General features: G+C 43.3%; 1 protein-coding gene across 2 annotated transcripts; it reads right to left on the bottom strand.

Moving 5' to 3' along the window:
* Positions 1-1,499: 1,499 nt before the first annotated feature.
* On the bottom strand, positions 1,500-24,502 carry CISD1 (CDGSH iron sulfur domain 1). 2 transcript variants are annotated; one of them, XM_070946026.1, is made up of 3 exons: positions 24,403-24,502; positions 5,622-5,827; positions 1,500-3,515 (listed from the first exon to the last, which is right to left on the bottom strand). In XM_070946026.1, the coding sequence occupies exons 1-3, from the start codon at positions 24,431-24,433 to the stop codon at positions 3,426-3,428; spliced, it is 327 nt and encodes a 108-aa protein (XP_070802127.1). In that variant the 5' UTR covers positions 24,434-24,502; the 3' UTR covers positions 1,500-3,425. The 2 variants fall into 2 exon arrangements, with proteins under 2 accessions (XP_070802127.1, XP_070802126.1); XM_070946025.1 differs by having other exon boundaries at positions 24,394-24,502.
* Between the last annotated feature and the right edge of the window lie 233 nt (positions 24,503-24,735).

Genomic DNA, 24,735 nt, shown 5'->3' on the forward strand with positions numbered 1-24,735 from the left:
CATCAACCCCCATCAACAGTCTGCTCTTTAACCAAAATTGTAATTACGATATTGGGTATGCAGAAATTGAGACTTGTCAGAGTGAAGACACAAAGTCATAGTTATTTCAGGTTCAGAGAATGCAGAAAGCCACATAAGAACAGCAAGCAAAAAGGGCAATATAATGCAATGGAACATGTGTTCTTAATAATCAAACTTTCAGCTTGATGTGCGATGTAATAGACAATGGCACGCAATTGCTTCCCATCATTTTTCCCAATCTTTTTGGTTTGTTTCATGCATTTTTAATATAAATCCATGGACTGCCTAAATACTGTAAAAACCTTATAAGCCACAGGGTTTTCTTTTTCTTTTACTTCAGAGGAGGTTAGGGTTTTAAAAAATAAATTGCAAACCAACCCATTGTCTCGATGCCAAAGTAATTAAAGGGCCACACTGTCAAATAAGGTCTTGCCATGCACAGCAAATGCAAGGAGCAGAACGTTCTTACAGATGCAGGACTTCAGAATGTAGAGAATCCCAAGAAATGTTGGAGAGGTCAACATTGTGTAATGATATAATGATGAGGCTGGAAGTAGATTCAGATTCACCTTCAATTTCCAAATTAAATCCAAAGTATTTGGATTTTGTTGTTTCAAAATATTTAAGTTTGAAAAGTAACATTCTGATCCTACAGAAACCATTCTGTCACTGTTCTGATTTTACCAGAAATTTTCTGAGCTCTGAACCCTTCTATTAAGCACAGATCATTAACACTTTCTGAAATTGGAACAGTGTATTTCAAAATCAAAACAATACATTCCAAGCTCTGAAACACTACAAACTGCATGTATGCGTATGAATCACACACCCCATAGTTTTTCCACAGCATATTAAACCAGAACCAAATTAGTCATTTGTGGCTCAATAATGTGTATCCCAAGCCATTAGATGATGCATACTACCATACCCAGGATGAATTACGCAAGCAACAAATTACCCAGAGTGATCTAATAAAAATCTCATCTGCAAGGGATTGTAATATTTTAGAACCATGCAAGTAGCTTAAGTTTTTCCATTCTTTTTAGTGCAAAAAAGAGTTCAATTACATTATTACCTCCAGTACTCAAGTTTGTATAGTGTAATTTAGCTAAGTGCCACAGAGGAAAGCCACTTGCAATATGAAAAACAGTAGGTATAGCTGGTATTAGAAACTGCATATGGAATACCAATTTTAAAACTTAATTATGTTTTGATATGCAATCCAATCCCTTGTAATAACGAGAAAAGGCAACCTTGGGATTGAATCTGTCCCTCCTGAGATATTTCAGTACCTGTGAGTGAACAGCGACTAGAAAAGTACTGCTACCCCCTCCCTTCACCACAACCCCCCTTTCCCCTTCCACACCACCTGGGTACCTCAGGTGGCTAAATACAGAAAGAGAAACCATATAAAAAAAAGTGGGAGTCAATAGCTCAGCCAAGCAGAGGTGGGTAATAGAGGGCAATTAGTCAATCCCAGGATTTAAACAAAATTCAACTTTATTAAAGGCACCAAAAGGATACACAGAACAGTTTAAAAAGATAAAATACCAAAAAAGCCACTCTAACTAAAGAACAAAACAAAACCAAAATTCTAATGCAATTCTAACCACTAAATAACTCACTTTGCCCAAGGTCTTCATCTAGGACTCCAGCTATCTCTTGCCCCAAAGCATCTCCCTCCCAATGTTCTTCCCCCAAAAAACTGGACAGAACTGCCTTATTTCATAAATAGCACAATACACTGGTCAGTAAACAATATAGAATTGGTTTACTACTACCATTAAGGACAAAAATCCAGGCATTCTAGTTCCTACTAGCCAGCTGAGACCTGGAATACTGGTTTACTGCTCAAGGAGTCAATATTGTGAGAGGGTGGATCAGGATAGGAGCTAATATAGGTACACCCAGAGCCGGTAGTTAAACAAATGAGGGATTTTATTTTGGGTACTGAACCCTAATGAAGTATGAGCTAGTAATTTACGCAAGTGAAAACATTATTTGCAAAGCCAAATGTTTTTCTATATCCAAAATAGAATACACACAAATCAAGCTGTAACTTACTTAATATTCCTGTTTCCTCTTTCCCTCAATTTCTGCTTGTCATTAATACATATATTTGCATATAAGCCATCCAAGGATAAATTGGCTTTCAAATTTTTAAGCAAAATACCATGAAAAATGTGCCATCCATGTTTTTCATGATATTTTGGTTAAAAACTTGGGTTTGCTTACCCATGGATGAGCTTCTCTATGAATATATATGGGAAATATGGGTACTTTTAAAAAGCATTACCACACACTATATTTTCACAAGTAAGCCCATCCACACATAAGCTGAGCCCAATTATTGGGGTGAATTTTGGAACCTAAAATTCTCAGCTTATCCACACGTATATAAAGTATGCTTTCTTCTTCCACTATCCCAGTTAGTGGCACTGGAATGTCCCTTAAGTTTTTTCCTTGCTGTCTTCCTACTAAAGGTTTTAATTCACAAAGTTTTACTGTCCAGCATCTGACGTTCTGCATATTCAGTCCAGTTGACCCTCCATACCTTTCCATGTTCGCACAAGCCACCTGGTCTTCCATATCCCAGAGGCTGGAATTCTGAACTTTGACAGAATTGAAAGAATTCAGGTTGTTTTTCTATTTCACTCCACATTAACAAGGTGATGTCCTCTCCAATAGCATATCTACAGCATCTGAAATAGAAGTCCTTTCCTGCTTTTTCTTTTACATTCCTAAAAGATGTTGTGTGTCAATTAACAGGTGCATTCTAGCATTTTCCTCTTTTCTGATAAGTTTTTAGGCTTATGCAGTAATCTGCCTTCTCTAAAATAATTCACGACCGTGGCACAGATCCAACCACTTACCTCCAGCCAGACTACTTTACCGTGCCATAGATATGTAAGAAAAGAAGAGATACGTTAAGGCAGTAAGATGTGTGCCTACCAATGTTGTGCAATATGATTTCCATCTACAATGTTTGCAGATCTCTTAAAAAAAAAAAAAGTCAGAAAGCTATATATTAGTTAGAGATTGACAAAAATATAGGTTTAATCTCATGGCTCTTGGCAAGGAGAGTTTAGGAGAACAGAATGTATTTGAAAATAATTTAATGTATCATCTCCATTGTTTCAAGTACCTTCTAAAGGATTTTTTATTTCTTACACTTAATGAGAATGTGCATTTAACAAGACAAAAAAAATCAAGTCACAGGTATTGTTTCTAACATATACACTGTAGTGTTTTAAGCAAGCAACATGAACTACATGTGCTGCAGTGCATTGCATACCACATCTAAACATCTTCGGTGAAATTTAAGTTCTTCTTTCACACCAATCACTGGTGAGCAGAGAACATCGCGACAATATCGTTTTGATGGTGTCTCAACCGTTTGCTGTTCACACGTCTTTCCTCTTGATGATTAGAGGTCCCACGTTGTCGCCTGTTTCATCGTTATGTTTTGTATGAGACCCATCACATAAGGGGAACTGAAAGGAAAACACGTATCAAATGTTCATCTCCAGCAAGATAAAGAGTTGGCATCAAAGTAAATTGCAGGTAAAAGAAAATGTAGTCTATCCAACCATAGGCAAAAGTTTTCTGCAGAGAAATATGTCTACCTTCTTGGTCTTTTCCTCCAAAACTGAGGGAAAGGATGTATCGTCTCCCCAGCAGTCTGGGCTAAATCCTGACAGCGTTTACTGTTAACTCTAGATCTGTGAAAGAACTTTCTGATTGCTCCAAGCAACACTGGGACATCAACTGATATTAACTTTGGCATTGTAACAGCCTGAAGACTTGGCTCTGCCGGTTGGCCTGGGAACCCAATGGGGAATACTATATTGGAGGTGGCAACTAGCAGCTTTCATAGTTTGATAGCAAACCCCAACTTGCTCCCTGCTTCCCCACCCACCCATCTTTTATTCTCATATCTCTGTATTCTCATTTTCTTTTTCACTGTTTATTCTATTGTTTCATTACTTTGCTACTGTTATGTTTACACTACTTTTCATTTATTCATTTTTATTGTTGTAAGCCACCTAGAGTAGCCTCACAGCGAGATAGACAGCAAATAAATGTAACAAATAAATCTTGCTATACCAGAATGAAAGTCCTATCAATTCTTTTCATTGTAAATAAAAGTGGATCTCTTCCAGATCAATATAAAAATTTGGATTTGTATGCATTAATCAAGAGTATTATTAGCTTTTGTGATACTTCTGCTTAGGCAGAGTAGTAGCAATTATGATTAGATGTCATATAAATCATTCCATCTATCATGCCTTTTTGGTTTGAATTAACAAAATTCACTAACTTTCATAAAAAATAGGGGGAAATACAGGATATGTATTTTGTCCCATAAAATACTATTAGATTTCATATTCTGAATTTGAAGCATTATTGCTATCAGCAATCAAATCACAGATCAATTTCTTTCCCTTTCCCTACCATTTAAAATGAAAATATTTTTAAAAAATATTTCATGTTTAATTTGTTTTGTGAGAAAAACAAGATAAAGGATTTTTTCATCCTTTATTTTCTTCGCTTTAATATAAAAAAAACTTCCTATATAAGAGTATTCAGGACAGTTTTTAAGCAAACAATTGAATCCTGAACTTGTGAATTAGCCTTTTGATTTTGTCAATTGATCTCCATTCCATAAACATAAAGAATTTGAATTAGTCTTAGAACTGCATTTTTTCCATTGAAGAATAATTCTTTTGTTGTTCTATTGTCCAAGAAATTTATAATTCTTAATCGATCCCAAGTTTTAGTTATATAACTCAAAAGTAGATTCAGTTCTTTAAATCAGAGTTCCTCAATCTTTCTGGGTTTGCGGACCGGCCGGGGTGGGGGTGGAGGGGGAATGGTTCCACACAAGCTGCAGGCAAGCACATATGCGCAACTCCATTTGTGTGAGTAGTGGGCGCCCGCACCCGCCCACTGCTAGTGCAAGTGGCGATGTATGTGCTGTTTGCCTGCCACTTCTGCGGCCCAGTTTCGAAGAGTTCAAGGCCCGATAGTGGGTCACCACCTGGGGGTTGGGGACTCCTGTTTTAAACCATACTGATCTCATCTTAACTAAAATATGGCTATTGAAACAAAACAAGTCAATAGAAGGACAAACCAATATCATATGAATAAATATTCCCTGATCCATTGTATTTGTGTTGAAAGCCAGTCTTTCTGAAACAATCTCTGACACACCCAACAAACATGAAAAAGTGTATCTTGTTGAATTAGTCTTAATTTAAGACCATAACAAACTTACTTAATATTCTGTGGAACTCTTAGCCATTGATTTATAAATAAAGGATATGCCAATTCTTTACAGAGTTCTTGCAGAAACCTTTTGGAATGTTTTTCCGTCTCCCAATTTTTGTGAGCCTTCACATCTCTCTCGTCACATCATCATGATTTCTCTGTTTCAAATACTCTTTGATCATTACTTCAAGGATCAATGAAAAAGTAGTTCTCTAGTAACAGCTTCCTGTTTAAACCCCCACCCCACCCCACATTATTTTGTTTTGGAAATTCAACAAATACATTCACAATAAAAATTTACAAGAGATTTGAGCATGCTGTTCTCTCACCGTTTTAGATCTCCAACATCGGCAGTATACTGCTTTCTCTCCCAAATCTTCCATATCAAATGCATGAACTACTTTGGGATTATCTTTCTGAATATGGAGGTTCACCATTCCGTTACAACCTTTGCCCTTGCTAAAAAACTTTTTGTAAGCGAGATACCCAACAGCTGCTGTTCCTGCAGCAAAAGCGACTGCAGCAATCCATTCAACTGAAAGAGATAAATAGAAAACCAGTCAAAATTTTCATTGATACAACCTGACCTTGAAAATCAAGAATTGCAAGGTATTTTCTGTTGGTTTCCTTAGATATGCTTAGTGGATTGTCGTCTGTTTTTTAATAGATTTTCCCTTTTCCCTCCAAAACCTTTCCAATTCTCTGCATGCTCCCCACCCCCCTCTGAACATGCATTATCTCTTATTGTTAAAGTTTGTTCAGAACAGAAGCTATGAAATGCAGTCCTGTACATGACTATTCAGAATTAAATTCCAGCCAAACCAACGGGGCTTACTCCTCAGTAAGTGGCAAAGGACTGCATCTTAATATGTGTTCTAATGGTAGAATGTTAGTTATATATATTAATTATACTGCATCAATGATTTCAAGGATCATACATTAGACGACCACTTCAGGGGAATGGACGTTGTCTTACCTGAACGTCCCTTTTCTGGGCGCTGCGTACACTATCCATGCATGGGTTAATCCTTCAGTGCTTGGCAAACAACTGAGTGAAAACAAAAGACTTTTCCTCTCCTTTCCGGCTCCCAAGCCACGCCTCTGGTCCCATGATCCCCCAGTCTGAACGAAGGCGCAGCAGACAAGAATCCACACTATGAGTAACTTATAAACTCAACTTTATTAACTCAAATTAACGTAATGGAAAAAGAAACTAGTCTCAGTCATAAACAGGGGGCAGGCAGCCCTGACGGGCGGGATATGGATAGTGTACGCAGCGCCCAGAAAAGGGACGTTCAGGTAAGACAACGTCCATTTTCCTGTGCGCTGCTCCCACTATCCATGCATGGGATATACCCAAGCTTAAACTCCCTGGGTGGGAAGCTGACTGCCTCCAGAGTCCTCCTCCGTCAACACTTTCTGCAGTACTCTGCGGCCAAACGATGCCTCAGCCGAGTTGAACACATCGATCTTGTAGTGGCGGATGAACGGTGTGAGGGACGACCACGTCGCAGCTCTGCAGATGTCCACGACCGAGGCTTGGATGGCCCAGGCCGCCGTGGTGGCCGCGCTGCGAGTCGAGTGCGGTAGAATCCTGCCGGGGCCCGGTTTGGAGTTCAGGTCATATGCCAGGGCGATGCAGGCCTTGATCCATCTGCTGACCGTAGCTGCTGATATCTTCTGACCCCTGGACTTCAGGTTGAAGGAGACCAGGAGACCCTCAGTACGGCGGAAGGGAGCGGTCCGTCGGATGTAAGTGCGGATGGCGCGTCGAACGTCTAGGGTGTGCCACCTCTTTTCTCTGGGGTCATGAGGTGAGGGGCAGAAATCTGGCAGAATGAGCTCCTGGGCTCGGTGGAACCACGAGTTGACCTTCGGGATAAAGGCAGGATCCAGGCGTAGTGTCACGGTGGAGTCGTGGAAAATACACAAATCTTTGCGGACTGAAAGGGCCGCTAGCTCTGAGACTCTCCTCGCCGAGGTGATCGCCAGCAGGAAGGTCACCTTAAATGATAGGTACTTAAGAGAGTTCGAGTTTGGGGGCTCGAATGGGGGCCCCGGTCAGCGCCTGTAAAACAAGAGGTAGATCCCATGAAGGGTAACGGTGTACTGTGGGGGGTCGCAGGTTGGTGGCCCCATGCAGAAACTCCTTGATGCGCGGGTGGTGCGCGAGGGATTGGTACGGAGCGCATGCGATGACTGTTGACAATGCCGCTGTCTGTCTTCGTAGGGTTGCCGGGGCCAGGCCTTTGTCTAGGCCAGCTTGTAGGAACCGCAGAATGTCCCGAATAGTAGCTGACGTGGGGTCGATATGCTGGTGGGCGCTCCAGCGACAGAACGCCTGCCATGATGACTCGTAGATGCGGGTCGTAGACGAACGCCTAGCCACCTGGATAGTGGCAACTACCTCGTCTGGCAGGTTATCCTTCCTCAGGATGACCCGTTCAAATGCCAAATGGCTAATTGCAGCCACTGGGGCTCTGGATGCGTGACTGCTCCTTGGCACAGAACGAGCTGCTGTGGTGGGATCACCCATGGCTGTTCCACGGACAGTGCCACCAGGTCGGCGAACCATGGTCTCCGGGGCCAGTTCGGGGCTACCAGGAGTAGGTCTGCTTTTTCTGCCAGTAGCTTTCGGATGAGACGCGGGAGCTGCGGGACTGGCGGGAATGCGTACAGGAGACCCTCGGGCCACCTGCAGCGCAGCGCATCGTGGTCCTCCGCTTGCGGTGTCGGGTAGCGAGATATGAAGCGGGGGAGTTGAGCGTTGGCCGGGGTTGCGAAGAGGTCTACCACCGGGTTTCCGAAGCGCGAAGCGAGTTCTCAAAACAGCTGAGGGTGGAGCTGCCATTCCGCTTGATCTATTGTTTCGCGGCTGAGCCAGTCCGCCCTCACATTGGTTGCCCCCGAAATGTGGTCTGCTCTGATAGAGAGAAGGTGTCTCTCTGCCCAGCTGAACAACTCCGCAGCCTCCCGCATCAGGGCACGGGACCTTGTGCCCCCCTCCCTGTTGACGTGCGCCTTGGCCGAGATGTTGTCGGTCAGGATTAAGATGTGATGCCCCTGCACCGTCGGCTGGAAGTTGCGCAGTGCCAGTCTGATCGCCCGAAGCTCTACGAGATTAATGCTGCATTGCCGTTCTTGAAGCGACCACTGTCCTTGCGTGACTAGGTTGTGGAGATGGGCTCCCCACCCCCGAAGGCTGGCGTCGGTGGTGAGTATCAAACGGTCCGGCTCTAGGAAGCTGGACCCCTTGAGGAGCGCTGGCGATGTCCACCACCTGAGGGACCGGCGGACCTGGAGAGTGAGGTGAACTTCCTTTTGGGAGTTGGCCCTTCCCGTTCGCTGGAAGGGAAGGAGGAACCACTGCAGGGGTCTCGAATGTCTGCGTGCCCACGGTACGATGCCGAAGCAGGATACCATCTTCCCGAGGAGGCTTGAGAGATGGATCAGGGCAACTCTCCTCCTCGTCAGGATCTGCAGGATCAGAGTTCGGATGCTCTGGACTCTGTCCGGTGATAAGAATACTTGGCCGCTGGACGAATCTATCACCGCCCCTAGGTGAAGAAGCCTGGTGGTGGGCTGAAGTTGACTCTTTGCAAGGTTTATGGTGAAACCATGATCCTGGAAGATCTTCATCACCATCTTCATGTCTCTGGAGGCCTGGTCGGGTGTGGACGACAGGACCAGAATGTCGTCCAGGTAACAGAGCACCCGGATCGGGATGGCTCGGAGCCTGGCCGCCACCACCGCTACCAGCTTGGTAAAGGTGCGGGAGGGCGACAAGAGTCCAAATGGCATCGCACGGTATTGGTAATGCCGGCCCGCATACTCGAACCTCAGGTACCGACTGTGATGCGGGTGAATGGGCACGTGCAGATAAGCCTCCTGGAGGTCGACCGACTGAAGGAAGTCGCCCTGTCTCACCCCCGCTAAGATGGACTTGAGGGAGTGCATTTTGAACCTGCGGTATTGAACGGACAGGTTCAGACGCTTTAGATTGAGTATAGCCCTCCAGCCCCCGGAGTTCTTGGGTACCAAGAAGAGGGTTGAGTAGAAACCTGAGCCCCGCTGGCTGTGCGGGACCGGCTCTATGGCTTCGACCTCCAGGAGGTGGGCAATCTCCTGTGACATTAGGTCCTGAAGCTCCGAGGATCGAGGGGTTGGGCAACGGACGAACCGGTGGGGCGGCTGACCGGAAAATTCGATGGATAATCCTGAAGAGATCGTACGCCTTACCCAAGAGTCCAAAGTCGAGCTGGCCCATTGTAGATGGAAGAGGGTGAGCCTTCCCCCTATGGGTCCCGTGGGCCTGGAGTCATTTTCCGCTTCTGGCGGGCTTAGGGCCGGCTCCACGGAAGTTGCGCTTAGGCTGCTGTTGTCGTCCTCGGTCTCGGAACTGCTGCCTGTCGTGAAATCTGTCTCCTCCCTGGTATTGGGAGCGATGAGAGGAGGACCCCCTGGGTCTGGCGCCGGCACGAAAGGGCTGCTGGAGCGGGTAAGGTGTGTATCTGCGTTCCTGGGGCCGATACGTTGAGGGGAGGATCTTCCTCTTGTCCTTCCCCTCGATCAGCATGGGCTCCAGCGCGGCTCCGAACAGCTCTGGTGCCTTGTATGGCGCGGCTGCCAACTTCCACTTGGCTTTGAAGTCGGCCTTCCAGGGCCGGAGCCAGAAGAGCCTCCTAGCTGTCAGGGTTGAAGCCAGAGCTCTTGAGGCAAATTTGGCTGCGTTCAAAGAACCGTCGGCTGTGTATTCTGTAGCAGCTATTATCTTATTTAGATCTTGATGCAGTCTGGTGTCCTCAGGGGGAAGCCTGTCCTGTAGATGCCGGAGCCAAATGAGTGACGCTCTGTTGAAGAAGGAAGTTGCCGTTGCCGATCTGATCGCCCAGCCTGCAGCCTGATGTGCTTTGCGGAAGGCCCACTCCATTCTCTTCTCCTCCGCCTTAAGCGTGTCCAGAGGGTCAGTGGAGATCAGCGAGCTGGAGGCTAACGCTGCCACGGGCTGGTCTACTGAAGGGAGCGCCAGAAGGTCCTCTAACTCTGGGGCCGAGCAGTAGAGTTTTTTATCTAGGTTGCTAGGTGTTGCCAGCGAGGCCGGCTGGCCCCAGGGATTCTGGATCACATCCGCAAACAGCTGAGGGCAAGGAATGTAGTCCTTTTGCGGTTTTGAGGATTAGAAGAGCGCGTCGTGAGGGCCCACCATTGAGGGGGTAGCGGCTGTGATGTCCCCTGGCACTCCCAGGTTGGTTGTAAGTCTAGCCTTGTGGAGTAGGGACTTGAATAGGGCCGGGCGAAAGAGGCCTGTGAATGCCGGTGTGTCCGGTGCTAGGCCCTCATCCTCTGATAACTCCATCTCCTCAGGGGCCTCCTCCGCTTGGTCTGATTCCTCAGACGAGGATTCTTGGCCCTGTACTGGGAGAGGATGGGACTGGAGCTGGTGTTGCCGTGCCTGGGCAGGTGCGGCCTGTCCAGGTGTCTGAGTTGCCTGCTGCAGGGTTGCAGAGAAGAATGACGATAGTGCAGCCGAGAACATGGCCTGAAAGTCCATTGGGGCTGCTATTCCTGGCCCCCCCTGAAGCCAAGGGTCTGCCCTTGATGGCGTTGAACTTGCTTCAATGGCCCGATGATGATGAGCTGGTGAGGGGCCCCTTGGAGTCTCTGGTCCGGCCCCTGAGCCTGCCTCGAAGCGGGGTGTGATGAGGCCCGCCCTGGGGAATTCAGGAGTTCTTGGGGTCACTGCAATGTCTGACACACTTGTAACTCCTGGCTCTGCCTCTCTCGGAGGGGCGTGTGTGGCCTCCAAAGGCGCAGGCTCTCTGGATGAGGACTCTGAGGCTGCCTTGTGCGCCTTCTCCCACTGTCGTTCCAGAGCATTGTGTCTCCTTAGGGCGTCTCTATTCTGGAACGGTAGGGAGCCCTCTGAAGCCGTCCTGCTGGCAGAGCTCTCATGCCTCTTCTTTGATTTCTTCCCCCCCCCTTTTGACTCCTTGCGCGGGGGGGGGGGTGAGCTCTAGCTCCATATCTGAGGATGGAGGGGAGCGAGACATAACTGCAGCCGCTAGGTTCTTCGGGCAGGCCCCTTGCCCTGTAGCTCCACAAGCCGAGGGGTAATCTCTTCAAAAAGAGCCTCGAGCTAGGCCAGAACCACTCCTCAGAAGGTGGGGGCAAGGTGGATTGATTGCCCCCTGCGGGCGTGGGGTGGAGTCTGCGGCCGCCCCCTGATGGCCGATGGGGGCGTAGGCTGATGAGTCTGGCCAATCTGGCGGCCCAAAGGTCCCCCAATATGGCGCTGGCACGTGAGGAGGCCTGTGCCCGACTCAGGCAACGGACTTACAATGGCGGCCCGAGGGTCCGACCAAACGCCGCGCGACTGCCTTGGTGGGAGCTCGTTCCTGGAATTTGCCCTTCCTAGCGCAGGGGGGGGCTGCCGAGCTCTCTGGCGCTCCGCTGCGCCTTGCGTTGATGTCCCGAAGCCGGTGCGGCGAAATCGCTCCTGGGTGGGGGGGGGTGTTGTTTAGGCGAGCCGAGCAGTTTGAAATAGGCGGGTTGCTCAAAGCCCGCCGGCCAGCTGGAGGGGCGCAGCTCGATCGCTGCAGCAGCGCCGCGGGAAGATATGCCAGTTTAAAATTCAGGAGGTGGCCAAGCGAGCGGCGTGGGCGCGATGCTCTGCTCCCCCCCCTTCCAGCTGGTGATTGCTATTCACTCCGAGAGCAAAGTAAACCGCGAAAGGGAATCTATTCAAAATTAACAAAAAAGCGTAATCGCCCTAAGGAAAGGGAAGAAAGAAATTGGAAGAGGAATAAAGAAAAAAAGGAGGAAAACCCCACAGACTACTGTACCTTTAAGAAACCTGTGGAGCTCCAAAAATCACTACAGTGTTTGCCAGCAACTGAGTGAAGACTGGGGGATCATGGGACCAGAGGCGTGGCTTGGGAGCCGGAAAGGGGAGGAAAAGTCTTTTGTTTTCACTCAGTTGTTTGCCAAGCACTGAAGGATTAACCCATGCATGGATAGTGGGAGCAGCGCACAGGAAAAGAACCTATTTAATTTTGGGAATTATTATTAGAAAGAGCATCACATACAAAGGATACAGGACTGCTAGACTAGAAACCAGGAGACTGTGAGATTTAGTATTGCCTTAGGCACAAAGCCAGCTGCGTGACCTTGGGTCAACCACATCCTTTCAGCCATAGAAAGAAGACAATGGCTTCTGAACTCTTGCCAAGAAAACTGCATGGACTGGTCCAGGCGTTTTCCAGGAGTCAACAATGGCTTGAAAGCATCCAAAAAACAAAACAAAACCAAACAAACACTCCGCCCATTACCAGAACAAGATACTAGATTATATGTAGAACTGTGTTGCATTAAGATGCATTGTATATATATATATCTTTACTGTATACCTCAAAATCAAGTCGGTTGTTGCAAATATACCATTCAGAAGTCAATGACAGAATCTAAAGTACGAAGTATTATAATTCTACCTGTGATAAATCTGTAACTTCAAAAATCGACTCTGTGTTTTTAAACATGAAAATAAGCCCCAATTAGCAATGTTAAAACATGTTTGCTTTGGAATTAATTTTATTTCTTATTTCTAACTGCAGTTTTCTGATCCCACCAAACTCTACTGACGAACAAGATCAGCTAGACTGCCCTTCCTTAAACTACTATCCAATGCATAACTTTTTTTAGAAGTATCCAACTTTGCCCATGTTTTTGGTTAGACACAAGGAGTGGTAGATTTGCTCTAAATCAGGGATGTCAAACTGGCGGCCACACCCACCCCAGCTCCACAAAGGGGAAAAATGTCATGAAACATCAATGTGACGGTGACATGGCGAGCTTGACACCAATACTCTAAATCCGTGATAGCGAACCTATGGCACGTGTGCCACAGGTGGCACGCGGAGCATATCTGTGGGCATGCGAGCCATTGTCCTAGCTCAGTTCCAGTGCGCATGCGCGTGCTGGCCAGTTGATTTTCAGCTGGCCCCGCCCACGCCGCCCCTTCCAGGGGTCTCCACGTGGCCTGTTTTGGATGCCAGATAAAGTACAGGGCTTGCGTGGGGGTTCTGGGAGGCCATTTTCGCCCTCCCCAGGCTCCAAGAAAGCCTCTGGAGCCTGGGGAGGGTGAAAAAAGGGCCTACCGGGCCCACCGGTAACCTTTTTGCCGTCACCTGCCAAAAGCGGAGGGAGTGCCGGGGGGGCGCGCGTGCATGCTCAAAGGGGCGGGAGGCATTGAATTATAGGTGTGGCCACACAACACCCACCCACCCCACACTCCCCCGCTTTTGACAAGGGAGGGCAAAAGCCATCACTGCTCTAAATCATAATCTAAAGCAGTATTTATTAACTAGTAAAAAATTCTGTAACATGCTTATTTCTAATAAAAATGACATGGATTGTTTTTGTACTAAACGTACTCTTCAGATCCCACATGTCACTTTGATTTTTAGAAGGTACATAAATATATTATTTTGAATTGTTTCAAACAAATTTTATTCATAAACTGCAATGATTTTAGTACCTAATAAGAAGGTACATACTTGTGAAACCATCAGGATATGGATTACAGCCAGTTTAATCAAATGTGATGGATGTTTGGAGTATATTGATATCAAGATATACTAGAGCTATCACCAGTTTTTAATTATACTAATATCTTCATTTGGACTGGCTAGCTTTCTCTAAAAAAGAGATTGATGATCTGAAGAGCTTAATTAATATACTTCTCAAAGGGTTTCCTTTTACAGTGGGCTTTCATAATTAGGTTTTAATCAATAAAAGGTACACTCCAGACCAGAAAATCATTTTGCAAGGCTTCTTGCTTGCAAGAACATGTTTTGCATTTTTTTGATTCACTATTTATTTCTCTCCCTGTATTTCTATTTAGATTCTTCTTCATCACCTCAACATTTCTGATTCTTTTGTCTTTGCTTTGTTACCAGGGCTGTTCCTTTATCTCTCATCTTTATATCAGCAGGTAAAATAAAGTTAGGTTATTATACTTTTCTATACATTTTTTACACAAAACATTAAAAATGTTTTTTAAAATCTAATTTAACTTCGATCAATGCTGTATACATCTAGTTTAAACAAACGAGTCAAAAAAGTACTAAGCAAAATAAAAAATCCACTGATCCTTAGAGTGACTATTATCTGCCTCTCGAGAACAAAGAATTCTATAACAGATCTACCATCTCTGATAAGATGGCACAGACATTTAATAAATAACCGTTACAGACTACTTTGCTCTTATTGTTTATTCTGCCAATTTCCCTAGGATTTCACATTGCAGAGCTGGGCATAAATGCATCTAATAAATAAACAATAGGAAATGTTGCCAAAGCACGTTCCATTGTTGCAGATTAGAAGGCATCTTGAGGCATCTGATAACAACCCATCAAACATAATGTGTTTGCAATTTGTACCATCTTTAGGTTGCTTTTATTTGTTTTGCTTCTCAGATTTCTCTCTCTCTTGCAACAAGTGGAAAAAAAATACTCGAGATATCAAATAATCAAGTAACATGAAGAATACAGTTGAGATTTTTCTGAATTCTTGCAAACCTTTAATTTCCCAAAATCTCTTAAACTGGAAATAAATTAAACAGTATGTATATATATAAATGTATATATATATGATGCCAATTTCAATTCAAAAAATTAAAATACTTTTTCTAGGATACAAACTGTAAAATATGTTTACGTATGTAATTAACATTGTGCTGTTTCACAAAAAATACAATAGGGAACTGGATATTGAAAAATACTGAAATTCTTAGCAGGATTTATACAGCAATATATTTGTAGAATTGAAATAGGTCATTTAGGCAATCAATCCTACTTGGAATCCAACCTTATTCAGCGACTGAATAGTTTCCTTCTGACGGTGAAAAAGTCTTTTTCAAACATTTAATCAGAATCTGCCTTTCTGAAGCTTAAATCTATGATTGCCTTGTGCTCTAGGAGTTTTACCTTCTGAGCAGTTACCTTTCAGATATTTAAAGAATCCTTTTCTTCCCCAAAATAGACATTCCCAATTCTTTCAGTCTTGTTTCACAGTACTTATTTTTTGAATATCATTGTTGCCTTTCTCAGCAATTCTTAAATATTCAAATGGAAACACCACTTGAGGTAGAGTCTAACTGATAGAGCATGAAGTGGGATAGATTGTTGGATTTACCATGAAATTTCTTTATTAAGTGGGTGGGTGGTTCCCTTTAAACAGGATCAAATAGTCTTCTGTAGTCCCTAGGTGGCAGTAAAGAATAACACCCCTCCCAACCTAGTTAAAGAACTGAAAAAGCTCCATAAATAAGAAAGAAGAAAAAGAGATGTAAATACAAATGTTTACAGTGAAAAACCTGTCTTCAACTAAGGAGTATGGGCCTGGACACTGTTTTTCTATAGTAGAAAAAGGTACTTCATAGTGAAGTCCAGTGTTTAATTTTACCAATTGTAGAATATCTTTATCACTAGCTGGAATAGTTCCCAAGAGATGGATCTATTTGCTGGAGAGCTTTAACAATAACCTGTTGCAAGATTCAACTGCCAAAGAAAGTTTTACATAAACCAACTACGCTCATAGTGCCTCTCAAAGGACTGTGTTGCTATCCTGCATACTTTACTCCACTGGACAGTTGTACAGAAAGTAAAGGTAATTCTTCACTTATGACCGTTTAACCACCACTTGAAATTATGACAATCCTGAAAAAAGTTATTACTAATCCTTAAATTTACGATTGTTGCAGTGACCCTGCAGTCACATGATCTAAAATCAGGCACTTGACAATCAACATGTATTTACACTGGTTGCAACATCCCAGGGATCATGTGATCATAATCTGCAACCTTTCCAGGACTTCTAATAAGCGAAGTCAATGGGGGAAGCAGGATTCATTTAATGACTGTGGTATAAGAGTCATAAAATTGGGCACAACTCATCTAATAACTGCATCGCTTAGCGATAGCAATTCTGGTCATAAATTTTCTGTAACCAATGTAGCTGTGATTCTAGTAAAGTGGGCCATCATACCTGCCAGGGCAGAAACAGGCTGTCCCTTGTAGCAAGAGGCTATATAGGATTTAATCCACCTGGTGCCTATGCAGAATGGCTTGAGGCCAAGATTGCTGGAAAGAAACAAAGACATAAGCTAACCAATTCCAATCCTTGGTCTTCTACAATTGACATATGATAGCTTTTTACACGTGTAGTTCCTCGCCTTACATTTCAAAAGAGCTGGCTGGCAAAAAAAAAAAAAATGGCAGACATATTCCCTATGCCTTGTGGAAAGTAGACATGACCTGCAAATATAGTTTATAAAACAGGCAGAGAAGGTCATGTCTGATAGAAAAGAACTGCTGAAGACTCAGATTGCCAAAATAACTTCTGCTTTCCCCTTTGAACCATTTGATGTTTCAACCAAGGTGCCCTCTGTGGAAAACCAGTTATGGGTTTCAGATTTTCTATACAGAACATGTCACATCACATATGTCAGCTGACCCTTCTGAGATCCAGAATTCTCCCCAATTCCTATTCTCTTTGCATATCTTGAAAAGAACTGAGAATTTTTCTGATTAAACCAAGGCAAACAGATGATTGAATGGCCTGGATCACCAGCGTTTGCCATGGCCACCTGGAAGACAATATGAATCAGTGGTTAAGGTTAGCTCTTCCAGTTCTATGATGCAGCTAGGACCAACTGTACAAAACACCCAAGTGACTCTGATGATGGAGAAGCAACACTGCCTTCTACTGGTGGATCTTGGTATGTCATTTTTATTTACAGCACTCTACATGAGGCAGAAACTTTGCAAACTACCAGCAAATCCAGCACTGCCTTCCAAATGACTCCTAGTACTTATCAGACTGGCTGAAAAATATTTGAGCACGTCTGGGCTCTAGTAAATCACCTATTGTTCTGGTAGATGGCTCAAAGTGCTCTTTTCTTCTTTTAGGTTCTGTACATTATTTGTTACATTTATTCAATGCAGCTTTAACCATATATTGTACTTGGACTACTAAGACTAGATTGGCTTTGCATTTCAAATTTTAAGCCACAGTTGTCTGTGCATGATAGTATTTGTATTGTTTATATTTGTGTTTGATCAAATATTATTTGGACCATGGCACTCTGGATTAGATAAGCAGGGATATGGCTTCCATTGCTTGAGTGGTGAACCAGTAGCCTCCTGTTTAAAGAATGTTATTATGCCCATCGATAGGATGTCTGCATGCAACTCTCCATCTTTAAAATGATTGCCTTTGAAATTGAACTGAGGAGGTTCCTAGGCATCAAATTTTAGAATTCAATACTGTAATGACCTGGGAATGTGTACTAAAAAGCTTTGAAATAATGAAAGCTTTTTTTACAATGGGTAAGGCCCACTCTGAGCCTGCATCTGAGAATTCTTACTACTGGCTCAGAGCTCAGAGAGAACACTTCAGCCATTTCTGGATCTAAAACAGATCAGTGAATAACTGAGATTAGGCTCTCTTGACATCAAACATTTAAGCAAATGTTTGTGGCCGGGAGTGCTTCATAAAAACAGCCTCCAAGTCCACTGCACGCTTACCTTCTTGATGGCCCTCCTTAATTCCCCATCTAAAAGCCTGGGATAGAGAAAGCTATAAGATGAGCTGGTGCCAGGAGAACCCACGCCCAGGATCCTAAGAGGCATTCTGTCTTCTCAATTGCCCATGTGAGCTAAGTGATGCATTTCCTTTGCTTGAGACCTGATTAGAGATGGAAGCCTAGGCCAACAGAAGAAATGATGGTGCTTTTACTGACTCGTTATGAGGGTAATCTCTATTGATAAACATTGAAAGAGCTGGGTAGGATGACATTTCTTTTTCTTTGGATTCTCCCAGATGAGAACTACACCAGGTGCTTTCCCATGCAAACAGTTTGCAAAAGGGGGGGGGGGGATTGCTTTCCCAGGTCCTGAGATCCACTGATCAATGGACTGGGGAAACAGAAAAAACAATGTCCTTTGATGTGATGCTTCATCCTGTCCAGTTTGGGAATCACTTGGCTTCCCTACTGTTCCTTAAGATAGCATGGGGAGCATTTATTGCCTTCTGATTAGCCAAGTGGGGGAGAGAATCACTTTGGCAGGCAGTCTGATCCAATGAGGCAGCTGCTTAAAAGGAAAAAGGCTTAAGAATGGAAGCCCCCAGTATCTGAAAATTCTCTTGCTGTTTATAAGGAGAATAAATGCTTCTTTGGCAGTCCAACAGAAAAGGGAAGGAAAAGTAAAACATTAAGAAAAACAGACAAAGAATACAATTTAGCTGGCAATACATCCTTATTTATTTAAAAGACTTATATGGCCATTTATACAAGTCTGGGCCAATCATAACAGCTGTAAAAATCCAAATATATAAAAGTAATATATGTATGTTGTAATACATATATTCAAGTATTATCAAGTAATATATGTAATACATATATTCAAGTAATATCAAATGATACATATATTCAATAGCAATAGCACTTAAGACTTTACAGCCCTCTCTAAGCGATTTACAGAGTCAGTATATTGACCCCAACAATCTGGGTCCTCATGTTACTGACCTTGGAAGGGAGGAAGGCTGAGTCAACCTTGAGCAGGTGACACTTGAACTGCTGGCAGCCAGCAGACGTAGCCTGTAGGACTGCATTCTAACCACTGTGCCACTACAGCTCAAGTAATTCAAGTACTCCCAAAGGTGCTTTTTCAAGAGGCAACTGGACTTTCTGGTTTTCTTTGAAGACGTTTCGCTTCTCATCCAAGAAGCTTCTTCAGCTCAGAGTCGAAGAAGCTTCTTGGATGAGAAGTGAAACGTCTTCAAAGAAAAACCAGAAAGTCCAGTTGCCTCTTGAAAAAGCACCTTTGGGACAACCATGATCTGGATGACTGAGAATCTCCATAGACATAATTCAAGTACTGTAATAATATATCCCAAAGTAATATATGTATGTACACTGAGAGCTTGTGCACCAGAGACAAATTCCTTGTGTGTCCAATCACACTTGGCCAATAAAGAATTCTATTATTATGGTGATAAAAACAAAAGTTATAAAAGAAAAAACTGATGCCACAACCAAACGTCTTTGATGCAACCAGCACCACTGTCTTCAAACTCCAATCTTACCCTATCCTGGCACTTGGGAGAAGACCCAGTTTTTTACCCCCTTCTGGAAGGTTAAAAAGGTGAGGCCAGCCCAATCTCAAGGAGAAGGGTATTCCAAGGCCTTCTGGTGCAGAAATGGGAGATCCTGTTCTTCAAAAAAAAAAACCTTAGTGGGCTTTTTTTTTTTTTATTTGATTTATATGCCGCCCTTCTCCGGAGACTCAGGGCGGCTTACAATGCGTTAAGCAATAGCCTTCATTCTTTTGTATATTTTATACAAAGTCAGCTTATTGCCCCCACAAACTGGGTCCTCATTTCACCTACCTTAGAAAGGATGGAAGGCTGAGTCAACCTTGAGCCTTGGAGAGATTCGAACCAGCAGAAATTGCAGGCAGCTGTGTTAATAACAGGGTGCACTAAACCCCTGTACTATCAAGGCTCTTGTGGGCTTCACTTCATCAGATGTCTAGGATGGTTAAAATGATATAGGATTTCAATTGGGCTGAGGCAACAGAAGGATCAGGGTTCATAATGTAGATACTGATTAAATGAGAGATAGGTTACGAATACCTCATCAATTAACAATTGCAATTTGTTAAAAACTCATTGTGTTGGTTGAAACATTCTTAAGATTGCCTGAAACCTTTGGGTTTATTTGAATTCAGCTACTTCTTGCTTAATTATGGAATTAAAGTTAATTTTTTTCCCAAAATAGTGACTCTGAAATCTGTAATGGAATATCCTATCAGATTGAATGCTCTGAATCTTTGTCTTCATGAAAGCATATATCTTTTGAAAACATTTATTAATTGAAAAAGGTGCTAACAGACTCCTGATTTTTTGCCACCAGAGACTATCATGGTTTTTTTTCCACAAGGACTACTTATATGTAGTTTTCTTTGGCATACTGTCTCTATTTCCATTACATGTAGAAATATATATTTTTATCTCTATACTTTTCTGTTCGAGATTGTCATATGATTTTGTAGGCAGCCATATTAACTTCTTCTCCTGTACTGTTTTAATTCATTGGAACAATTTTGCTTTTACTATGTCTTCTTTAATAACTCCCACACATCTTGCAATCCTTTTCTGTTTGGCTTCTCCTGCCATAGAATCTAACTTATTGTTGATCTAACTGTATAAAAATCCACTTTGAAATTCAAGATATATGTCTGAATAAGTTCAGTCTTAGCTTAGATTTGATGACTTTCCTCCAATATTCCTGCTAATTTCACTTTCTTGATTAAGTCCTCTTTTGGAGGGTGTACAGTCAAGGACGGACAACAATCTGTTCTTCCCTCCATCTTCTGGAGCAGAAATTTGTCAGTAGCTCAAGTTCTCTAACATTGGGAATTCTTTTTCTGCATATTTTTAGTCAATTGGTGCAAAGCCCAGGTATTTTTTAAGAAATAAAAACTATTTCAGCCAACCTTCTTCTAGTTATTATCAAGTGGTAAGTACTTGTATATCATAAACACAGCATAATATAAAATTGATTTTAATTTTTATTCATGCAATATAAATACACATTTTAACGGTGTGCATAAAACTAAGATGATTTATTCTTTTCTATTTCACAAATACTTCACATAGTGAAGTGAGTGTTGTTTTATATCTAGGTTTAGCCATTCTATTTTACTACCTTAGGTCCAAACTAAGAGCAAGAAAAGCTATTCAAAGTATCAGAAATACTGAAGTTTTTTTCCCCCCTTTTCAGCCTTCACAAAAATAAAGCTCCCATGTAGTGACAATCAACAAACGTTTAGCAACAGGTTGGATCAATGGTAAAAGGGCAACCAATGAAGGTATACAAAATAGGAAAGGAAATCTCAGCCAATGAAACTGCAATTGTACTAGTTATTACTGTGTTTCCCCGAAAATAAGACCCTGTCTTATATTTTTTGAACCCTGAAATAAGCGCTTGGCCTTATTGTCATGCACTCAAAAAGCCCGATTGGGCTTATTATCAGGGGATGTCTTATTTTGGAGGAAACAGGGTATGTAAATAATTTTATACCATGCCAGATGTTAGATCTATGCAAAAAAAAAAAAAAAAAAAAAAGATCAGTGCATGTATATACATCTGAGCTTTTCTCAACCCTATAGCCATAGAGTATTTTGGCTGCACTGAAATCACTCAAAATGATTATTCCTGGTGGTTTTGCTGAGTTAATATGTCTCTTATGCTGCAGAAGGCACTTTAATTATTTCTAATAATTCTTAAAAAAAAAAAAATTAAAAGCATCATTTCTTTGAGCAATATTTCTGTAGAATATGTTACAAAGAATATTTAATCTAGAGCACTACCTCACACTTGTATGGCTTGAATGACAAAAAGAAACCCCAAAATAAGGGTTGTTTAGAAATCTCATTTTGCTATAGCAGAATACTGAACATATTTTGATTTTTTTTGTCCCCTCAAAACACTGGAATTGTTTCTTCCTGCTAAAGACAGACATCAGTGGAACATTCTGAGTAGGACTGTTTTGTCCTCAGCTTAAAATAAAGGAGTACGTTTTTCTGTTTCACGTACATCCTTATCACAAGGACATTTTATTTGTTGTTGTTGTTTTGCACAAAGACAATTAGTTATATCTAAAAATAGTTTAGGCAGGTCCAAAGTTATTTACAGCATGACATCTTAATCTTCATAACTGTTAACAGCACACAATGAAAACTTCTCTTCTGCTTTGCTTTATTTTTTATTGCTTCACTGTTTGCAAGAGAAGGACTGGCAAAGCCAGAGAGAAATAAAAAGAGGGATCAGTTTAGTTGTTAAGGAGCCACAAGCAAACTAAGTACAACCCCTGCCCCCTTGAGTGCCATTTACCCTTGTTTAAATCTAACCATTGGTCATTAGTTGAGAAGATTCCTGTGCATAGGCTTTTAGCAATCAATCAGTTAATTTGAACCTTCACAGGTAGACCTGCGGGTTTTTTTAAAAAAAAATTTTTGCCCAAGACGTTCCTTTGTAGTTCAAAGCACCCTTGGTTCATGTTCTCTGACAGACATCTAGCTCAGCCTTAGGGAAAGGTATTCCACCTGAGCAGAGTCATTTCAGAATTGGAAAGCAGCCCTTGAACACTTAAATATGCAAGCGTGCCAACCTCAGGGCACATGCAAAGCATCCCTTTTACACAACTGTCAGTCCTCATACATTTGGGATAGAGAATACTCTTGTAACAATTAGTATTTCTAAGAAAACTGCTCTGAAGATCGTCTCAAAGACAAAACACACCATTAAAATAGCATACTACAGGTTGTCCTTGACTTACAGCCATTCATTTAGTGACCAAAGTTACAATCACACTCAAAAAAGTGACTTATGACTAGTTCCCCTACTTATGATTGAAGCATCCCTCTAGTCAAGTAATCTAAAGTCAGGTGTTTGGCAATAGGCATATATTTTAACATAATAAGAGTTGGAAGGGACCCTGGAGGTCTTCTAGTCCAACCCCTTGCTTAAACAGGAGACTCTATACCATTTCAAACAAACGACTGGCCAGTCTCTTCTTAAAAGCCTCCAGTAATGGAGCACCCATTTCTGAAGGCAAGCTGTTCCACTGGTTTATTGCTCTCACTGTTAAGACATTTCTCCTAAATTTAGGACAGTTGCAACGTACAGAGGTCGTATGATCACTATCCACACCAGTGGTGAAATCCAATTTTTTTTACTACCGGTTCTGTGGGCGTGGCTTGGTGGGCATGGCAGGGGAAGGATACTGCAAAATCTCCATTCCCACCCCACTCCAGGGGAAGGATACTGCAAAATCTCCATTCCCACCCCACTCTGGGGCCAGCCAGAGGTGGTATTTGCCGGTTCTCCGAACTACTCAAAATTTCCATTAGCGGTTCTCCAGAACCTGTCAGAACCTGCTGGATTTCACCCCTGATCCGCTATCTTTCCAGCCAGCTTTTGATAAAGGGGGGGGGAGCCAGATTCTCTTGAACAACTACATGATTCACTTAAACTACTGCAATGCTTCGCTTAACAACCCTGGCAAAATAAAAAAAAAATCATAAATGAAAAAGTCATAAAATGAAGTGCCACTCGCTTAACTGCCTTGCTTAGCAACATAAACGTTAGGTTCAATTGTGGTCCTAAGTCAAAAATTACCCATAGCTGGTTAAACATTGATTTATGACCTGATTTTTTTCCCCTGATTTCTAGGGCCACATAGTTTCCCAGCAGGTGGGCAATATTACTCAACCTTGTTAAAATTCAAAGGAGGCTAAAAGGAGTAATGGGGGGGGGGCAAAGGTGGTTTGGAAGAGAGTCACTCAAGCACACGATCTATTGGAGGCTGTTTTGAAAAAACAAAACCCATCCTAATTGAGGAAACCTCCTATTATTTCGGAGGGAAGCATCCCATGATTCTAGTTTCTTTGTTCTCGGAGTATTATTTTTTTTTAAAAATAAAAAGTTTCGACAAGAGAGAATAGCGGGGGGGGGATAAACAAGATCTGGAGCAAGGGCGCCACAAGGGGAACAAAAAGGGGGCGAGGGGCTTCGTCCTCGGTTGCAAACAAGTGGGGCGGTCATAAAGCGAGGACTCCCAACTCCTGAGAAGGTAAAGGAGCCGGGTGTGTGTCAGTGTAATGTGGGGGGGGGGGGATGTCACGTGAGGGGAAAAAAAAACAACACAACACAACCATCTTCAGACGCGCCCTTGACACGCAAGCCGGGAACGGAGAAGAGGATCGTGTGAAGGTCGCAGAGGAAAAAAACAGGCAGGCGTTCTCCCGCTCGGTCCGACTGCAGCCGGGCTTTTGTCTTCCGAGGGCAGCCGCGCACGTGGGGATGAGCGCGAGAAAGAAGACACGTGTAGCCCGTGTCGAGGGCGAGGTGCAGCCTTTGGGGACGAAAGGGAAAGCGGCCCTAGAGTTGCCGCCGGGGGAAAAAAAATAGTCCCCCCCCTAGTAAAACGACAGAAGAGACAGCCCCCCCCCCCCTCACAGACACACATCACTTACCGCTCTTACCCCTCACGGAGCAGTTCGAGTTGTGCCCCATCGTGTCTTCGCCCGGCTCCACAGGCGCTCTGCTCTCCAAGCAAAGGACACGCGAGGTTGTGCCCAGAGGCCGAGCTGCGCCTGCGCGCGGAGGCCCCGAACATGGCGACGAAGGAGGGTCCTCTGCTCTTAAAGGGCCAGCTGAGCCCTAACCAATTGGAAACCCCCACCCGCCCCACCTCCACGCTTTGAGAGGAAAGGGTGCTGACGGGATTCGTTTCCTGGCGCTTCTCGTAGGCTACGTTCGGGCTAAGATGCTAAGCTATGGTTTGTTTGGTCCCTGAATAAACCACAATTAGCAGA

Source organism: Pituophis catenifer, unplaced genomic scaffold, assembly GCF_029215685.1.
Source record: "Pituophis catenifer annectens isolate HBS135680 unplaced genomic scaffold, rPitCat1.0.hap2 SCAF_6, whole genome shotgun sequence".
Taxonomy (NCBI): Eukaryota; Metazoa; Chordata; class Lepidosauria; order Squamata; family Colubridae; genus Pituophis; species Pituophis catenifer.

Bases quoted from the DNA above. Each gene is read 5' to 3' on its own strand.
- CISD1 (XM_070946025.1), bottom strand. From the start codon at position 24,433: ATGGGGCACAACTCGAACTGCTCCGTGAGGGGTAAGAGCG. The intron at 5,828-24,393 runs GTAAGTGATGTG...TATCTCTTTCAG, and splicing joins CTCCGTGAGGGGTAAGAGCG to TTGAATGGATTGCTGCAGTC. The intron at 3,516-5,621 runs GTGAGAGAACAG...TTTTCCTTTCAG, and splicing joins GATGTTGGAGATCTAAAACG to TTCCCCTTATGTGATGGGTC.